The sequence below is a fragment of the Canis lupus genome, chromosome 23 (genome assembly GCF_003254725.2).
Source record: "Canis lupus dingo isolate Sandy chromosome 23, ASM325472v2, whole genome shotgun sequence".
Taxonomy (NCBI): Eukaryota; Metazoa; Chordata; class Mammalia; order Carnivora; family Canidae; genus Canis; species Canis lupus.
Window position 1 is genome coordinate 11,195,212 of NC_064265.1, and position 20,828 is coordinate 11,216,039.

The following is a 20,828-nucleotide window of genomic DNA, read 5'->3' on the forward strand; positions in this document are numbered from 1 at the left end:
GTTCAACAAGAATGGATAAACAAAAATGTGGTACTATCTGTACAATGGAATACTATCCAGTCATAAAAAGAATGAAGTACTGATACATGCTACAACATAAACCCTGAAAACATTATGCTAAGTGGAAGAGACCAGATGCGCATGCATGCACACCCAAACACACACAAATCACATTTTGTATATTTCACTTATATGAGATATTCAAAATAGGTAAATCTATAGACAAAGTAGATTAGTGGTTTGCAGAGACAGAGGTGACGGGGCAATATATATGAGGTTTCATTGGGTGGTAAAAAATGTTCTGAAATTATATAGTAGTGATGGTCACATAACTTTGTGAATATGCTAAAACCATTAAATTTTTCAAAAGAATTCCATCACATCTACAGACTTAAATCACAGAATCTTATCAATAGATGAAGAAAAAGCATTTTACAAAATTTAGACCCATGTACAAAAAAGACTCTCAGTAAACCAGAAATATTCAACTTGATAAAGACTATCTAGAAAACACCTACAGCCAACATCCTACTTAATAATTAGAAACTCAGGAGCACCTGAGTGGCTCAGTTGATTAAAGTGTCTGCCTTTGATAAAGAAGATGTGGTATATGTATACAATGGAATGTTACTCAACCATTAGATATGACAAATACCCATCATTCGCTTCTATGTGGACGGACCTGGAGGTCCTGGAGCAAATTTCACATGCTGAGTGAAATAAGTCAATCAGAGAAGGACAAACATTATATGGTCTCATTCATTTGGGGAATATAAAAAATGGTGAAAAGGAATAAAGGGGAAAGGAGAGAAAATGAGTGGGAAATATCAGAGAGGGTGACAGAACATGAGAGACTCCTAACTCTGGGAAATGAAGAAGGGGTGGTGGAAAGGGAGGTGGGTGGGGCGTTGGGGGGACGGTGACGGCCACTGAGGGGAGCACTTGATGGGATGAGCACTGGGTGTTATGCTATGTGTTGGCAAATTGAACTCCAATAAAAAGAAATTTTAAAAAAAAAGTGTCTGCCTTTGGCTTTGGTCATGATCCCAGGGTCCTGGGATTAAGGCCCATGTCAGGCTTCCTGCTCAGTTGGGAGTCTGCCTCTCCCTCTCCCCCTCCCTCTGCCTATGCTCTCTTTCTCAAAATCTTTTTTAATTTTTTAATTGAGAAACTCAATTTCCCACTAAGATTAGGTACAAGGCTGTTGCCTCTCACCACCACTCTTCAGTATCATACTAAACCTCTAGTTATTGCAGTAAGACAAGAAAACAAGAGGTAGACAGATTAAAAAAAAAAAAAAAAAGAAAGAAAGCTGTCTTTGTTCACATAGTACATGACTATAGAAAATCCTAAAGAATTGACTCCCTGACGCCCCCCCCCCCCCAAAAAAAAAAAAATCCTCCAGGAATCAGTGATTATGGCAAGGTGCAGCATACAAACATATAAAAGTCAACCACTTCCCTTTATACCAGCAATTAACAAATGGAATTTAAATACAACACTATTAACATTAACACTCAAAAATGAAATACTTAGGAATATATCTAACAAAATATGTAAAGGACCTATATGAGATACTATAAAACTATGATTAATGAAATTAAAAAACTAAGGAAATAGAGAGGTATTACATGTTCATGGATAAGGTGACTCTATTATCCAGATGTCAGTTCTTCCCAACATGATCTTGAGATTCAATGGAATTCCAAATAAAAATCCCAGCAACTTATTTCATGGATATTGACACCCTGATTCTAAGGTTTATATGGAGAGGCGAAAGATCCAGAATAGCCAACACAATACTGAAGGAGAAGAACAGAGTTGGAGGACTGATGCTACCTGACTTCAAGACTCACTCTAAAGTTATAGTAATCAAGACTGTGCTATTAACAAAAGAATAAATAGAAAGGTGAATGAAACCAAACAGAGAAAGATTTGCATAAAAATACTCAAAGGATCTTTGACAAAAAAAGCAAAGGCAATACAAAGATGGTCTTTTCAACAAATGGTGCTAGCATCAATACACAACCACATAAAAAAAAAAACTCTAGAAACAGTTCTTACTCATTTGACAAAAATTCCAAACAGATCAAAGACTGAAGAGTAAGATGTCAAGGTTTAAAACTGGTAGAAGGTAACATAGGGAAAAAAAAAAAAAAAAAAACCCCACATAACCTTGGGTGTGGCACTGACTTTTTAGATACAACCACCAAAGGCACATCCATGAAAGAAATAATTAATAAGCTATTCTTTATTTGAAATAAAAGTTATTCTGTGAAAGATAATGTCAAGAGAATGAGAAGACAAGCCACAGACTGAAGAAAATATTTGCAAAAGGCATACCAGATATAACTGTTTTTCAAAACGCACAAAGACCTCTTAAAACTCAACAGTAAGAAAATAATCCAATGAAAAAAGAAGCCAAAGATCTTAACAGATACCTCAGCAAAAAAAGATAAACAGATGGCAAATAAACATATAAGAAAACACTCCACATCATATGTCATCAGGGAAATGCAAATTAAAACAATATACTACCATACTCAAATAAGAATGGCCAAAATCCAAAACACTGACAACACCAAATGTTAGGAAGGCTATGAAGCAACAGGAACTCTCATTCATCATTGATGTGAATACAAAATAGCACAGCCACTTTGGAAGACAATTTGGAAGTTTCTTATAAAACTAAACATATTCTTTCCACACGATCCAGCAATCACGCTCCTTGGTACTTACCCAAAGGAGGTGAAAACATATGTCCACATGGTATTTATTTCTTTTCTTTTTAATTAAAGATCTCTCGGAGGTTCTGCTTCTGTAGTTGTTGCCTCCTCCGGGCTTTTTTTTTTTTTTTTTTATTCATAAATGTTAAACTTGGAAGCAACCAGGGTGTCTTTCAGTATGTGAAAACTGTGATACGTGCAGACAATCAGATATGTGGCACTAAAAAGAAACGAGCTGTCAAGCTATGAAAAGAGAGAGAGAGGAACCTTAAACACATATTACTAAGTAAAAGAAGCCAATCTGAGGAGGCTACATATCACAGGATTCCAATATTGTAGGGTTCCAAGTAAGGCATTCTGGAAAAGGTGAAACTATGGAGAAAGTAAAAAGTTCAGTGATTGTCAGAGGGATGACAAGACAGAGCACAGATCTTTAGAGGACTGAAAATACTCTATATGATACCATAAAGGTTATATATGTCATTATAGATTTGTCTAAATCCATGGAATGTATAAAACCAGGAGTGAATTGTAGTGTGCACTATGAACTTTGGGTGATTATAATGTGCCAGTGCAGGTTTATCAGTCGTAATAAATATACTGCTCTGGCAGGGGATGGCAATAATGGGGGAGGCTAGCCTGTGTGGGAGCGGGAAGTAGAGGAGAAATCTCTGTACCTTCCTCTGAATTTTGCTGTGAACTTAAAACGGCTTCAAAAAATAAACTATTAATACAAACCAAAAGAAAAGGTGAATTTTATGATAGGTGAGTTATATCTCAATAAAAGAGAGAAAGCAAAAGAAAATGAAGTCAAGAGACAGGAAAGGCACCTCGATGGTGCATTCGGTTAAGCATCTGACTCTTGGTTTCTGCTCAGGTCATGATCTCAGGGTCACGAGATTGAGCCTCCGTCAGGCTCCATGCTCAGCGCATAGTCTACTTGAGATTCTCTCTGCTTCTCTCTCTGCCCCTACTGCTCACTTGCTCTCTAACTAATAAATGTTTAGAAAAGAGAGAAATAGGAAATCCCATGCCCATTCTATAGGACTTTCAGAAAAAGGATGAAACACTGAGGAAGAGATCCTCAGGAAATAAGGAAGCTAAAGAAAGCCTGTAGCACTTCACAGACTTAATTTTCCAAAGCAAATTAGTAAAAAAAAAAAAAAAAAAAAAAAATACCTACGCACGTTACAGTAAAATTTCACAGGCTGAGGATAAAAAGAAAAATCCAGACACTGAAAAGCAAAACTCAAACCAGTCACATATAAAGAAGAAAAAAAGGGCAGCCTGGGTGGCTCAGCGGTTTAGCCCCAGCCTTCGGCCCAGGGCATGATCCTGGAGTCCCAGGATCGAGTCCCGTGTAGGGCTTCCTGCAGGGAGCCTGCTTCTCCCTCTGCCTGTGTCTCTGCCTCTCTCTCTCTCTCTCTGTGTCACATGAATAAATAAATAAAATCTTTAAAATGAAGAAGAAAAAGACAGTTGGCTCCAAGTCTTCCAGAGCTGTGCTGACACGACGAAAGTATGCAAACTCCGAAGCATGGCACAGGGTGAGCCAGCCTGAGGACCCTAGAAGGTCTCACTCGGCCTCCTAAGCCTGAGCCCTAAAGCCTGAGAGAAAGCCTGGAGGAGGCAACAACTACAGAAGCAGAGCCTCCAAGAGATCTTTAATTAAAAAAAGAAAAAGGAAAACTACTGAAAAAAAACGAAGTCAAATCAACCAAGAGGTGAAATAAAGAATTTACAAGTGGAGACACTGTATTTAAAAAATTGATGAACACTTTACCTTACTCAAGTGTCAAACTTATACCAAAAATTAGCAAAGTCCCTCCTAAAATTTATATGAATCCCAAGGGACCCCCAAATAGGCAAAATAATCTTGAGGAAGAGAAACAAGTTGGAGGTCTCATACTTTCTGATTGTAAAACTCAACTACTACAAAGCTGTGGTAATCAAGACATTGTGGTACTGGCATCAAAACTGATATTTAAACTAATGGAATAGAACAGATAGCCCCAAAATTAACCCTCACATATCTGATCATAAGATTATCAACAAGGTTGCCAATACCATTCAATGGGGAAAGAACAGCCTTTTCAACAAACAGTGCTAGGAAAACTGCATATATGCACAAGCAAAAGAATGGAGTTAGACCCTAACCTAACACTACATGCAAAAATTAACTCAAAATGGATCAAAAGCCTAAATATAAAACTGTAAAACTCTTAGAAGAGATGAAAAGCTTTAAGATATTGAATTTTGCAATGATTTCTTGCATAGAACATTAAAAGCACAGACCAAGGAAAAAAAAAAAGGAAAATCTGAGTTTCAAAGGATACTATCAAGAGTGAAAAGGCAACCCACAGAATGGGAGAAAATATTTGTAAATCATACAATCTGATAAGAGTTATTTTTATTTATATATATATATATATATATATATATATATATATATATATATATATATATATATATCTCCTGGATATTAACCTTTTCCAAATCAACAACATAAAATAACCCAATTAGAAAATAGAAAATAGGCAAAGGACATGAATGGACATTTCTCCAAAGGTAAACAAATAGCCAATAAGTACATAAAAAGATGCTCAACATTACTAGTTATTGGTGAAATGACTAGTAAATCAAAATCACAATGATACACAGTTTCACACCCATGAGAAGAGCTACTATTTAAAAAAATGATAAAGAGGATGTGGAGACATTGGAACCTTTATGCTCTGCTAGAGGGAAAGTAAAATAGTCCAGCCTCTGTGGAAAACAATATGATGTCTCCTCAGTAAATGAAAAGGTAGAATTACTAAACATTCAACAATTCCACTCCTAGAATATACCCAAAATAACTGATAGCAGGGACTTGGAACAGATATTTGTACACCGGGGGGAGGGGCAAGACGGCGGAAGAGTAGGGTCCCCAAATCACCTGTCTCCACCAAATTACCTAGACAACCTTCAAATTATCCTGAAAATCTATGAATTCGGCCTGAGATTTAAAGAGAGACCAGCTGGAATGCTACAGTGAGAAGAGTTCGCGCTTCTATCAAGGTAGGAAGACGGGAAAAAAGAAATAAAGAAACAAAAGGCCTCCAAGGGGGAGGGGCCCCGCGAGGAGCCGGGCTGAGGCCGGGGCGAGTGTCCCCAGGACAGGAGAGCCCCGTCCCGGAGGAGCAGGAGCTGCACCGACCTTCCCGGCGGAAAGGGGCTCGCGGGGAGGTGGAGCAGGACCCAGGAGGGCGGGGATGCCCTCGGGCTCCCGGGGACACTAACAGACACCTGCGCCCCGGGAGAGTGCGCCGAGCTCCCTAAGGGCTGCAGCGCGCACGGCGGGACCCGGAGCAGCTCGGGGGGCTCGGGGGAGGCTCCGCAGAGGGGGCTGCGGGGCGGGAGAAGCTCGGGGGGGCTCGGGGCAGGCTCCGCGGAGGGGGCTGCGGGGCGGGAGCAGCTCAGGGGGCTCGGGGGCGGCTCCGCGGAGGGGGCTGCGGGGCGGGAGCAGCTCGGGGGGGGCTCGGGGGAGGCTCCGCAGAGGGGGCTGCGGGGCGGGAGAAGCTCGGGGGGGCTCGGGGGAGGCTCCGCGGAGGGGGCTGCGGGCGGGGGGGGCTCGGGGGCGGCTCCGCGGAGGGGGCTGCGGGGCGGGAGCAGCTCGGGGGGCTCGGGGCGGCTCCCCGGAGGGGGCTGCGGGGCGGGAGCAGCTCGGGGGGCTCGGGGGCGGCTCCGCGGAGGGGGCTGCGGGGCGGGAGAAGCTCGGGGGGGCTCGGGGGAGGCTCCGCGGAGGGGGCTGCGGGGCGGGAGCAGCTCGGGGGGGGCTCGGGGGAGGCTCCGCAGAGGGGGCTGCGGGGCGGGAGCAGCTGGGGGGGGCTCGGGGGAGGCTCCGCAGAGGGGGCTGCGGGGCGGGAGCAGCTCAGGGGGGCTCGGGGGCGGCTCCGCGGAGGGGGCTGCGGGGCGGGAGCGCCAATCCAACAGTGTAGGCACCGGGACACAGCCCAGGATCCGGCCTCCCCCGTGACAGGCAGAGGCCGGGAGGGCCCAGGACAGCAAAGACTCTTCTGCCCAAAGCTGAGCAGATCAGCGGCCCCGCCCCAGAGCCTCCAGGCCCTGCAGACCGAGAGCTCTCGAGCTACTGCGGGAGCTGACTCCAGGGCACCAGAGCTGGCCCCGCCACTGCGGTTGTTCCTCCTGGGGCCTCACGGGGTAAACAACCCCCCTGAGTCCTGCACCAGGCAGGGGCACAGCAGCTCCCCCAAGTGCTAACACCTGAAAATCAGCACAACAGGCCCCTCCCCCAGAAGACCAGCTAGACGGACGAGTTCCAGGGAAGTCAAGGGACTTCTAGTATACAGAATCAGAGGATACTCCCGTGGTTTTTGTTTTGTTTTGTTTTTTGTTTTGTTTTGTTTCGTTTTGCTTTGCTTTTTGATTTGTTTCCTTCCCCACGTTTTTTTTTTCTTTCTTTTACTTTTTCTCTTTTTTCTTTCTTTCTTCCTTTTTTCTTTTTTCTCTTTCTCTTTTCTTTCCTTCTTTTTCTCCTTTTCCCAATACAACTCGCTTTTGGCCACTCTACACTAAGCAAAATGACTAGAAGGAAAACCTCACCTCAAAAGAAAGAATCAGAAACAGTCCTCTCTCCCACAGAGTTACAAAATCTGGATTACAATTCAATGTCGGAAAGCCAATTCAGAAGCACTATTATAAAGCTACTGGTGGCTCTAGAAAAAAGCATAAAGGACTCAAGAGACTTCATGACTGCAGAATTTAGAGCTAATCAGGCAGAAATTAAAAATCAATTGAATGAGATGCAATCCAAACTAGAAGTCCTAACGACGAGGGTTAACAAGGTGGAAGAACGACTGAGTGACATAGAAGACAAGTTGATGGCAAAGAGGCAAACTGAGGGAAAAAGACACAAACAATTAAAAGACCATGAAGATAGATTAAGGGAAATAAACGACAGCCCGAGGAAGAAAAACCTACGTTTAATTGGGGTTCCCGAGGGCACCGAAAGGGACAGAGGGCCAGAATATGTATTTGAACAAATCATAGCTGAAAACTTTCCTAATCTGGGAAGGGAAACAGGCATTCAGATCCAGGACATAGAGAGATCCCCCCCTAAAATCAATAAAAACCATTCAACACCTGAACATTTAATAGTGAAGCTTGCAAATTCCAAAGATAAAGAGAAGATCCTTAAATCAGCAAGAGACAAGAAATCCCTGACTTTTATGGGGAGGAGTATTAGGATAACAGCAGACCTCTCCACAGAGACCTAGCAGGCCAGAAAGTCTGGCAGGATATATTCAGGGTCCTAAATGAGAAGAACATGCAACCAAGAATACTTTATCCAGCAAGGCTCTCATTCAAAATGGAAGGAGAGATAAAGAGTTTCCAAGACAGGCAGGAACTGAAAGGATATGTGACCTCCAAACCACCTCTGCAAGAAATTTTAAGGGGGACTCTTAAAATTCCCCTTTAAGAAGTTCAGTGGAAGAATCCACAAAAACAAGGACTGAATAGATATCATGATGACACTAAACTCATATCTCTCAATAGTAACTCTGAACGTGAACGGGCTTAATGACCCCATCAAAAGGCTCAGGGTTTCAGACTGGATAAAAAAGCAGGACCCATCTATTTGCTGTCTACAAGAGACTCATTTTAGACAGAAGGACACCTACAGCCTGAAAATAAAAGGTTGGAGAACCATTTACCATTCGAATGGTCCTCAAAAGAAAGCAGGGGTAGCCATCCTTATATCAGATAAACTAAAATTTACCCCGAAGACTGTAGTGAGAGATGAAGAGGGACACTATATCATACTTAAAGGATCTATCCAACAAGAGGACTTAACAATCTTCAATATATATGCCCCGAATGTGGGAGCTTCCAAATATATAAATCAATTAATAACCAAAGTGAAGAAATACTTAGATAATAATACACTTATACTTGGTGACTTCAATCTAGCTCTTTCTATACTCGATAGGTCTTCTAAGCACAACATCTCCAAAGAAACGAGAGCTTTAAATGATACACTGGACCAGATGGATTTCACAAATATCTACAGAACTTTACATCCAAACTCAACTGAATACACATTCTTCTCAAGCGCACATGGAACTTTCTCCAGAATAGACCACATACTGGGTCACAAATCGGGTCTGAACCGATACCAAAAGATTGGGATCGTCCCCTGCATATTCTCAGACCATAATGCCTTGAAATTAGAACTAAATCACAACAAGAAGTTTGGAAGGACCTCAAACACGTGGAGGTGAAGGACCATCCTGCTAAAAGATGAAAGGGTCAACCAGGAAATTAAGGAAGAATTAAAAAGATTCATGGAAACTAATGAGAATAAAGATACAACCGTTCAAAATCTTTGGGATGCAGCAAAAGCAGTCCTGAGGGAGAAAATACATCGCAACAAGCATCAATTCAAAAACTGGAAAGAACTGAAATACAAAAGCTAACCTGACACCTAAAGGAGCTAGAGAAAAAACGGCAAATAGATCCTACACCCAGCAGAAGAAGAGAGTTAATAAAGATTCGAGCAGAACTCAACGAAATCGAGACCAGAAGAACTGTGGAACAGATTAATAAAACCAAGAGTTGGTTCTTTGAAAGAATTAATAAGATAGATAAACCATTAGCCAGCCTTATGAAAAAGAAGGGAGAGAAGACTCAAATTAATAAAATCATGAATGAGAAAGGAGAGATCACTACCAACACCAAGGAAATACAAACGATTTTAAAAACATATTATGAACAGCTATACGCCAATAAATTAGGCAATCTAGAAGAAATGGACGCATTCCTGCAAAGCCACAAACTACCAAAACTGGAACAGGAAGAAATAGGAAACCTGAACAGGCCAATAACCAGGGAGGAAATTGAAGCAGTCATCAAAAACCTCCCAAGACACAAGAGTCCAGGGCCAGATGGCTTCCCAGGGGAATTCTATCAAACGTTTAAAGAAGAAATCATACCTATTCTCCTAAAGCTGTTTGGAAAGATAGAAAGAGATGGAGTACTTCCAAATTCGTTCTAGGAGGCCAGCATCACCTTAATTCCAAAACCAGACAAAGACCCCACCAAAAAGGAGAATTACAGACCAATATCCCTGATAAACATGGATGCAAAAATTCTCAACAAGATACTGGCCAATAGGATCCAACAGTACATTAAGAAAATTATTCACCATGACCAAGTAGGATTTATCCCCAGGACACAAGGCTGGTTCAACACTCGTAAAACAATCAATGTGATTCATCATATCAGCAAGAGAAAAACCAAGAACCATATGATCCTCTCATTAGATGCAGAGAAAGCATTTGACAAAATACAGCATCCATTCCTGATCAAAACTCTTCAGAGTGTAGGGTTAGAGGGAACATTCCTCGACATCTTAAAAGCCATCTATGAAAAGCCCACAGCAAATATCATTCTCAATGGGGAAGCACTGGGAGCCTTTCCCCTAAGATCAGGAACAAGACAGGGATGTCCACTCTCACCACTGCTATTCAACATAGTACTGGAAGTCCTAGCCTCAGCAATCAGACAACAAAAAGACATTAAAGGCATTCAAATTGGCAAAGAAGAAGTCAAACTCTCCCTCTTCGCCGATGACATGATACTCTACATAGAAAACCCAAAAGCCTCCATCCCAAGATTGCTAGAACTCATACAGCAACTCGGTAGCGTGGCAGGATACAAAATCAATGCCCAGAAGTCAGTGGCATTTCTATACACTAACAATGAGACTGAAGAAAGAGAAATTAAGGAATCAATCCCATTTACAATTGCACCCAAAAGCATAAGATACCTAGGAATAAACCTAACCAAAGAGGTAAAGGATCTATACCCTAAAAACTATAGAACACTTCTGAAAGAAATTGAGGAAGACACAAAGAGATGGAAAAATATTCCATGCTCATGGATTGGCAGAATTAATATTGTGAAAATGTCAATGTTACCCAGGACAATTTACACGTTTAATGCAATCCCTATCAAAATACCATGGACTTTCTTCAGAAAGTTAGAACAAATTATTTTAAGATTTGTGTGGAATCAGAAAAGACCCCGAATAGCCAGTGGAATTTTAAAAAAGAAAACCATATCTGGGGGCATCACAATGCCAGATTTCAGGTTGTACTACAAGGCTGTGGTCATCAAGACAGTGTGGTACTGGCACAAAAACAGACACATAGATCAGTGGAACAGAATAGAGAACCCAGAAGTGGACCCTGAACTTTATGGGCAACTAATATTCGATAAAGGAGGAAAGACTATCCACTGGAAGAAAGACAGCCTCTTCAATAAATGGTGCTGGGAAAATTGGACATCCACGTGCAGAAGAATGAAACTAGACCACTCTCTTTCACCATACACGAAGATAAACTCAAAATGGATGAAAGATCTAAATGTGAGACAAGATTCCATCAAAATCCTAGAGGAGAACACAGGCAACACCCTTTTTGAACTCGGCCACAGTAACTTCTTGCAAGATACATCCACGAAGGCAAAAGAAACAAAAGCAAAAATGAACTATTGGGACTTCATCAAGATAAGAAGCTTTTGCACAGCAAAGGATACAGTCAACAAAACTCAAAGACAACCTACAGAATGGGAGAAGATATTTGCAAATGACCTATCAGATAAAGGGCTAGTTTCCAAGATCTATAAAGAGCTTCTTAAACTCAACACCAAAGAAACAAACAATCCAATCATGAAATGGGCAAAAGACATGAAGAGAAATCTCACAGAGGAAGACATAGACATGGCCAACATGCACATGAGAAAATGCTCTGCATCACTTGCCATCAGGGAAATACAAATCAAAACCACAATGAGATACCACCTGACACCAGTGAGAATGGTGAAAGTTAACAAGGCAGGAAACCACAAATGTTGGAGAGGATGCAGAGAAATGGGAACCCTCTTACACTGTTGGTGGGAATGTGAACTGGTGCAGCCACTCTGGAAAACTGTGTGGAGGTTCCTCAAAGAGTTAAAAATAGACCTGCCCTACGACCCAAAGATACAGATGCAATGAAACGCCGGGACACCTGCACCCCAATGTTTATAGCAGCAATGGCCACAATAGCCAAACTGTGGAAGGAGCCTCGGTGTCCATCAAAAGATGAGTGGATAAAGAAGATGTGGTCTATGTATACAATGGAATATTCCTCAGCCATTAGAAATGACAAATACCCACCATTTGCTTTGACATGGATGGAACTGGAGTGTATTATGCTTTGTGAAGTAAGCCAGTCAGAGAAGGACAAACATTGTATGTTCTCATTCATGTGGGGAATATAAATAATAGTGAAAGGGAATATAAGGGAAGGGAGAAGAAATGTGTGGGAAATATCAGAAAGGGAGACAGAACGTAAAGACTGCTAACTCTGGGAAACGAACTAGGGGTGGTAGAAGGGGAGGAGGGCGGAGGGTGGGAGTGAATGGGTGACGGGCACTGGGGGTTATTCTGTATGTTGGTAAATTGAACACCGATAAAAAATAAATTTAAAAAAAAAGATATTTGTACACCAATGTTCACAGCAGCATTATTTGCCATAGCCAAAGTTAGAAGCAATCCAAGTATCCATCAACAGATAAAAAGATAAAATGTGGCATATACATCTATGGTATATTAAATCAATCTTAAAAAGGGATGTCATTCTCATACATGCTACAACATGGCTGAAGTGTGAAAACAGTAGGTGAATTAAGCCAGGTGCAAAAAGACATATATCATATGATACCAATTATATTAGGTATAGAATGGGCAAATTCATAGAAACAAAAAGTAGAATAGAGGTTACCAGGACTGTGAGGAAGGGGGAGGGGAGCTAAAGTTTAATGGGTAATGGCTTCTGTTTGGGATGATAAAAAAGTTCTGGAAACAGAGTGGTGATGGTTGCACAGCATTGTGAATATACTTGATAACACTGAATTGTGCACTTACTAAAATGGTCAATTTCATATTACATTTATGCCCACAGTTAATACAATTTCTTAATAAAATATTACACATTACATGTGGATTATACATCTCAATAAAGTTGATTGGCAAAAGATACAAAATTTCATAAATATCCACTATTTAAAGTTCTAACAAAAGGGCATTTTTATAAACACCAACAAGAATGTATGTTAAAATACAATGTTTCTAAAGAATGTTTTAGCAATTTAACAGAAGTCTCAAAACTATCTATTGCCTGTATTTATTCATTCTAATTCTATGAATCTGCCCTAAGGAGAGAAAGAAAAAAACAGGAACCAAGACTTAAATGCAAAAATGTTCATCAGCATATTTTTACAATGTTATAATATTATCCAAAAATAGGGAACAAGGTAAATTAAATAATCAGACATTCATAGTACAGAAGACAGACCTTGAAAAAATTTTGGACAGTTAATGATATTAAAAAATACATAACATATGAGGCACCTGGGTGACTCAGTAGGGTAAGTGTTCAATTCTTGATTTCAGCTCAGGGTTGAGATCCAGCTTCACAACGGGCTCAACACTGAACATAGTGCCTGCTTAAGATTCTCCCTCTCCCTTTCCCTCTGCCTCCCCCTCTGCCACTAAAAAAAAAAAAAAAAAAATTAAAGTACATGTTAAAAACATATAAGGGGAAAAGAAACAAAAATTTCAACAGTGACTATCCCCCAGCTAAATTGAGAACCATTACATGCTATTAAGATGATATGACCTGGGTCAGAGATGGCCTCACTGGAAGAAATAGTATTTGAATGGAGAAGACAATAAAAGAAGGTTCCAAGCAGAGGATTTGTCTACCTTATTACTTATCATTTTCCTCAAACACAAGCTATTTTACAGTTAAACTTTAATCTAAAAATATCTATTTTTACAAGTCAGCAGGGGGCACCCCATTCAAGGATATAAATTCCAGCTGAAGTGTTAGGTTTTGTTGCTTTCTTTTTATTGAGCACACCATAAAACTTCTCAAAGTTTTACATGCCCAAAAATTACTTAAAAACCCTATTTGCAATGCCAGGTTTTATCTTGGGGAAGTAAAGAAGATATATAACAAAATTATATATCTTAGGAGATCTATAACAAAAATTATTCAAAAGAGCATTTTGTGAATACCTCATTTCTCCCAAATGTTGCCAGTGAAGAATAATTGCCATTCCCACATTTCACAAAAACCCTTTCACCTTTATGTTGCCATATGCTTCCCTAACAATAATACAAGATAAGCAGGCTTGATAATACCAAGTACAACCACTATAATCTCCCTGGCCCAACATATACTACCTACCAGTAAGAATCAGGCACCAAGCAGGTATTTGATACACTTATCTTGCTCAAATTTTATTAACAAACATCTATGAGGTAGATACACCATTCCCATTTTACAGTTGAGGAAACTGAGGCTCAGCACTTAAGGCAATTTGCCCAGCAGGCAGATGTCTGAATCAGAAATCCATTGAATTTTATCATCCTACACAGACTCCCCAGGAAGCTGAGACTCAAAAAGAAGTAATCTTCTGGCCTGGTCTCACTGGCACCCAGAGCCTTCTAACACTTCATCTAATGTGCTTTTCACCATGGTACACTGCCTGTATAAGAAGCAAGTACACATCCTTCCATCAGGAATTTACACAGCATAATCCCATTAGATTTTAAATAACATCAGAAGGATGTTATTTTATTCAAGTATCACCTAAGGGAAAGAAGTAATCGCAAGAGAAAACATAGGAGGCAAAACTAGAAGACAGGGATTGTTTGGTCAAGAATACTCAAAAGAAGCACAGTAACAAAGTTTCCAGATATAGTTTATATAATCCTAGACTTATATTCATAATAATACTATAAGGCCTATTTTGAAATCTTTTTAAATTTACAGTTGGGATGCCTATGACTTGCCTGATTGCCTCAGACTCAGAGTAATTATTATTTAAGTATAGAAGTATTCAGAATAATGTGTTTTATAAATATGTATGTTGTAATTATTCAACAAATAATAATTTATTAAAATATAAATGTTACTTACATATCCCAGTTTGGAGCTATTCGCAAGTGCTGGATTAGCAATTGGAACTAAAATAAAACAATAAGATGTACATTTCATTCATGAAATGACATAGAAAGTGATTAACACATCTGACCTGTCTACAACTGAAATGTGACTCCTTTATGAGGAAACAACAAAATAAGTTCAAAATCACTGTGTACTCAACTGCTTTTGGACACAAGGATTAAACAGAATAATTTTGGTAAACCTATTATCTTGATACATTTTTTTCCACGGTAATTACATCAAATTAGTATTTTTGCACTAATGTTCTAATCTCAGCAGAAGTACAAGAGTCACGTGCAAAAGGCATGCTGCAAGGACCACGAAATGAGACTTTACAACTGAACTTCCTACCAGTGGGGAATGAAGGAGCCGGGTGGCCACCTCCCGGTGTCCAGCCAAAACACACAGATAGCAAAGGAGATTCAGCTTGGCTCGAGAGGCCCCCGTGCTCTTCTCAGTGGAATCAATCTGTGAGCACACCTGCTGCAAAAACTCATTCCAATCTTGGTCTTTCAGAAATACTAATTTATCTACTGGAGAGGAAAGAAAATATTAAAAGTGGGTATCATGTTAAAAAAAAAAAAAAAAAGCCAAAAACATTACAAAAGAAATAAAACAGAACAGAGAATTTCAATAGCTGAGAGGAGGACAAAGAAAATCCTAACTTTACAACATCAAAACCAAAAAGTCCTCCAAAGATGACACTACTTTTACTTACTCTTCTGGATTCCTCTTTTTCTATTCATGGAAACTTTTTCTCTATGTGATGGAATACTATACACAAAAAAGACGCCTACAGGAGAATCAGCCTACAACCTAGAATCTAACAAAATATCAAGCTAAATAAAATCATATTACAAAAAAGCAAGAGAGCCACTGTATAAAGCTATCTAGCCTTAGGATATTGGAAAAGCCAAGAATCATGCAGTTGTTCAAAGGTTCCAATGAAATTATTGTTAAGTGTAACAGGTTAATGTGGCAGCTGAAGTCATGTGGGAGGTCCAAGTTCAACCCTCTACAAATAGAAAACAAAAACTGGGCAATGAGATGCCATCCAAAAATAACAGTTTCATCTAATTTCTATCTTTAAACAAAATAAGCTGTAATAATAATTTCCTAAAATAACTCAAAGTAAAGGGAAAATCGGAAAGTTTATTTTGAGATAAATAATCCTCTAAGGTTTTCATGAATAGTGGTTCTACTTGGCACAGTTTGTTTAAATTTGAGTATATTTTATTTTGAATTTACTTTGATTTGATTTTAAATCCTAGATTATAGTCTAGCTACGATGACAAAGTTTTTCTGGATCTAGCTTAACAGCACAAAATAGATTTTATCAAAGAAAATACATCAAAATTTAAGGCATAAAACAATTTCTGTTTGTCCCAAATACGACTTCCCATTAGGCGAAAGGAAACATAACAATTATCCTTGAAGTGTCTCCATTCCCACACCATCCCCACAAAAGAACCATCTGACCCCCAATGTCAACTGCCCCACTCCTGGAGTAGAATCTCATTTCTTCATTATGGTCTCCAGCCCTCTTTACCTATAGGAGCACCATAAATGTTGGAAATTCAATGGACTCTACAAGGGGGAAGGGCAAGAGAAGAGCCCATCCAGCTTTACAGGAACTTTCACTCCCCTAAGGGTACAGGGCAGCCCAGGCGCAGCTAAGGTGAAAGGCTGGCATAAATGGATTACCGGTCATTTATATTGTGCACAGCACCTCCCCAAGGATATAGCCAATTTGCAAGAAAACAGGACCTCAGCTGTTCAATAAGTGAGATATTCCATTTGCTATTAAATTTCTTATTTGTATGTACCTTCCAAGAGTCTATGTGTTTGACAAGGCTTCTAGAATCCTACCTGAATGTGCCGGTAGATGCAGTATCTTTGGATCAAATTTAATTGGTGGTTGTTTCATTATCTGTGGTTGAAAAAAACAACAAAATCTTTTAAGACACCTTTTGAGACAGATACCGATCTCCTGATAAAATTTCCTATTTCCAGATTATAAATCCATTGGGACAGAAAAAAAAAAAAAATCACTGAAAATTTGTCACTAAAAAGAATTAAACACTGCCCTTCAGATTAAAATACACAAACAGGGATCCCTGGGTGGCGCAGTGGTTTAGTGCCTGCCTTTGGCCCGGGGCGCGATCCTGGAGACCCGAGATCGAATCCCACGTCGGGCTCCCGGTGCGTGGAGCCTGCTTCTCCCTCTGCCTATGTCTCTGCCTCTCTCTCTCTTTCTCTCTCTCTCTCTATCATAAATAAATTTTTTTTAAAAAGTTTTAAAAAGTTAAAATTAAAAAATAAAATAAAATACACACTCGGGGCACCTGGGTGGCTCAGGTGGTTGAGCATCTGCCTTCAGCTCAGGTCATGATCCCAGGGTCCTGGGATCAAGCCCCGCATCAGCTTCCTGCTCAGAGGGGAGTCTGCTTCTCCCTCTCCCTCTGCCCATCTCCCCACCACCTTGTTCATGCTTGCTCTGTCACTCTCTCAAATAAATAAATAAAATTTTTTCTAAATAAATAAATAAACAAACAAACAAACACAGAAAATAATTTATAAAAATCATTTCAGGGCACCTGGCTGGCTCAGGCAGTAAAGCAGACTCTTGATCTCTGGGTCATGAGTTCAAACCCCACACTGGGGGTAGAGTTTACTTTAAATAAATAAATTTTTAAAAAATAATTTCAAGTGATATCTGCAATAAAATAAAGTGTCATTGAAAAAGAAGCACTTTTTCACCCCTGAAAAAGGGGCACCTGGGTGGTTTAGTTGGTTAAGCATCTGCCTTCAGCTCAGGCCATGATCCCAGAGTCCTGGGATCAAGCCCCCCACCCCCCATGGGCTGTCTTCTCAGCAGGGAACCTACTTCTCCCTCTCCCTGCTGCTCCTCCTGCTTGTGCTCTCACGCTCTCTGTCAAATAAATAAAAATCTTAAAAAAAAAAAAAAAAAAAAAAAGAAGCAGCAGCGCTTTACCTTGGTTTACTTTTTTTTTTTTTTAATTTATGATAGTCACAGAGAGAGAGAGAGAGAGGCAGAGACACAGGCAGAGGGAGAAGCAGGCTCCACGCACCGGGAGCCCGACGTGGGATTCGATCCCGGGTCTCCAGGATCGCGCCCTGAGCCAAAGGCAGGCGCCAAACCGCTGCGCCACCCAGGGATCCTGGTTTACTCTTAACCTTAACCAATCTCTAGGTTAGAAATTTAGTCATTTACCAAATACTTATTGGATACCTGAGAGGGTGAGGCAGTATGCTAAGTGCTAAGGGGGAATACCAAGATATAAGACACAATCCAATGGTCAGAGAGCTGATACTCTGGTTGGAAAGATAAAACAAAAGGTGTTAAACAGCAAAACAAAAACACCAATACTGAGCAATACAAAATGGGCAGGATATAATTATAGATGGAACATTTTACAAAGAGAAATTTTTCTAAAAAATTTGAATGTGGCAAGCACTTGAGGCTAACATGGTTTACAGAAGAGCTAGAAGGAGATTGAAGTTTTAAAGAATGGTAAGGGGGTTCTCTGGGTGGCACAGTGGTTTAGCGCCTGCCTTTGGCCCAGGGCCCAATCCTGGAGACCCGGGATCAAGTCCCATGTCGGGCTCCCGGTGCATGGAGCCTGCTTCTCCCTCTGCCTGTGTCTCTGCCTGTCTCTCTCTCTCTCTCTCTCTCTCTCTCTCTCTCTATCATAAATAAATAAAAATTTTTAAAAAATAAATAAAGAAAGAATGGTAAGAACTTCACTCAAGTTGAATTAGAAAACACACCACTTCAGGAAGCTGTAAAAAGGCATGAACAGGAAAGCACACAATTGTTTTGTTGTTTTTTTTTTTTTTTTTTTTTTTTTTTTAAGAAAGTGGGGGAAAAAAACAGGTAGTTGGATCCCTAAGTTTGGAACAGCCAGGGTACCTTCATCCTGAGACTTTTAGTTTAAAAGATCAACTATGATATTTATATCTAAATTCTCCAAAACCTCTCTACAGAGCATTTTTAAAAAGCTTAGTAGTATTCTTGCCAAAAATGCATAACCTCATACATACTAATCATAAGAAACACTTAGCAAACCCAGCTTGAGTGACATTCCCCAGAATACCTGACCAGTACTCTTCAAAATGTCAAGGTCATGAAAGCCAAGAAAAGACTGAAAAATTACAACAAGGCCATGAAAGAAAAGGATAGCTGGTAGGAGAAAAAGGAGGCCTACTAGCAAACTGTAACAAGAAACCCTAGAACAGATAAAGGACATCAGTGGTACAACTGGTAAAATTCCAATAAATTTGGTAATTTAGTTAATTGCACTGTACCAGTGTTAATGCCCTGACTCTGCTAACCATTCTATGGTCCTATAAGATGCTAACATTAAGAGAAGCTGGGTAAAAACCATACAGGAACTCTACTATTTTTTAACCTTCTCTGTAGGTCTAAAATTAGAAGTTAAAAAAAATTTCTAATAAGGCTTCCTTAAAACAATTAAGTATGGTCATAAAAGAAACAGAAAAGAATATGGTCAAAAGATCTTACCAACTGTTCTTAGAAGATCCACTGGGTAAATGACAGTTTACACATTAAATTGGCATGATATACAATTACTCTGCCAGATATCTGAACTCATAAAAAGAATTAGCTCCATTATGAAAAATAGCTGGGTAATCTATTGTAAAATTTTGTCTATCTAGTAAATATGCATCCAAAAACCCATTTGTTCTAAATTATAGTAATGTTCCCCAATGAGATGAGTAAAAATGGGCATAATTTAAAACAGAAAAAGACATTTAAAAAAAGAAAATTAAAATACAGAATAGGTAGTACAGAGGAACTGAGAAATTACTTCTTCTTAAAGAGACTACTCATCATCCCCTAGTAATACAGTAGTACATTCCAAATGACATGAAGCCACAAAAATCTCCCTGGATATGAAATGCACCTGTGAATCATGCCTCCCCAACCTCCCAGTGTCTCTCCACCATCTGGCCTGTGGTGCAAGCACTGTGAGAGGGTATGGTCTCTGTGTGCCTGCCTACCCACCCCAGCCAGGGGAGCAGTCCTCACTCACATGTGCTTTCATAACACATCCACAACAAGAGTGTTTGGAGAAATTCACTCAAGTATGTATGAAGAAACGAAGGGACTAAGGACTAAGGTCTGAGGTCTAGAAGCCCATGCATGGAGAGGAGGCAGAGCTGATGCAGGAGAGGAAGAAACTCACCACTCAGTGAAGCAGAAAACAATGCAGGAAGAGGAGAAGGGTGCAGACAGGATGGGCATGAGAAATGTAGACACTGTGGCACAAATGACATAAAAGCAGACATGAGGAACAGCAAAGAAGATTTGGAATGAAAAAAACCATCAGGATTTCGGCTCTCAGCGAAGTCTAAAGCTCAGCCCTCATCTGTCAGAGCATCTTTCCACACCTTTGGGTTATCGATAATTGGGGTGACAACAAGATCAGAGTCCATGTAGATAAGCTTTCTCATCTGGGATTCCAGGTCCTGCTGACTCAGGTGTTCACTTGTAATCTGAAACAAGAACAAAAATGAGGCTTTGTTTCTATGATTAGTGAAGAGCTTTTAAATTAAATTGAGATAATAAGATGTTGAGTAGAACAGTACTGGAAGGGTCACCTAGATCAGTGCACCTCATTTTGCTATTCGATACACTTTCACAGTCTTCTTTGATCTTCACAAAAATCCTCAGTCATATGTATCATCATTCCTGTTTTTACAGAAGGAAAACACAAAGCTCAAAGTAACTGACTTATTCGTGTTTACCACAGAGGGCAGGTAGAACCAGAAAACAGGTCTTCTATAGTCTGAGTTCTAAGCTATGATGAGGCAAACTGGTTTTTCAATTACCAGCATGGTTTTGGTCATTCCTTTATTCTCCTTTATAGAATATTCAATACAAAGTTAAAATTACACCATAGAAGAATTTCAGGGTTAAGTACTAACCTGTTACCTAAGTGTTCCACACTTCCATCTTTATAAAGCTAGAGTTAACACATAATGAAAATGAGTA

At 40.0% G+C, this 20,828-nt stretch overlaps 1 protein-coding gene across 6 annotated transcripts in view; it reads right to left on the reverse strand.

The window, feature by feature from the left end:
* Window positions 1–20,828, reverse strand: part of ULK4 (unc-51 like kinase 4) — a 593,349-nt gene that overhangs the window by 539,798 nt on the left and 32,723 nt on the right. For 5 of the 6 annotated variants that reach the window (XM_049099948.1, XM_049099952.1, XM_049099947.1 and 2 more), the window contains exons 13-16: window positions 20,225–20,329; window positions 16,658–16,718; window positions 15,140–15,321; window positions 14,762–14,808 (exon numbers count right to left, since the gene is read on the reverse strand). In XM_049099948.1, coding sequence (XP_048955905.1) covers window positions 14,762–14,808; window positions 15,140–15,321; window positions 16,658–16,718; window positions 20,225–20,329 — 395 coding nt within the window. The remainder of the gene's footprint in view (window positions 1–14,761; window positions 14,809–15,139; window positions 15,322–16,657; window positions 16,719–20,224; window positions 20,330–20,828) is intronic. The other variant, XM_049099949.1, reaches the window with a different exon arrangement.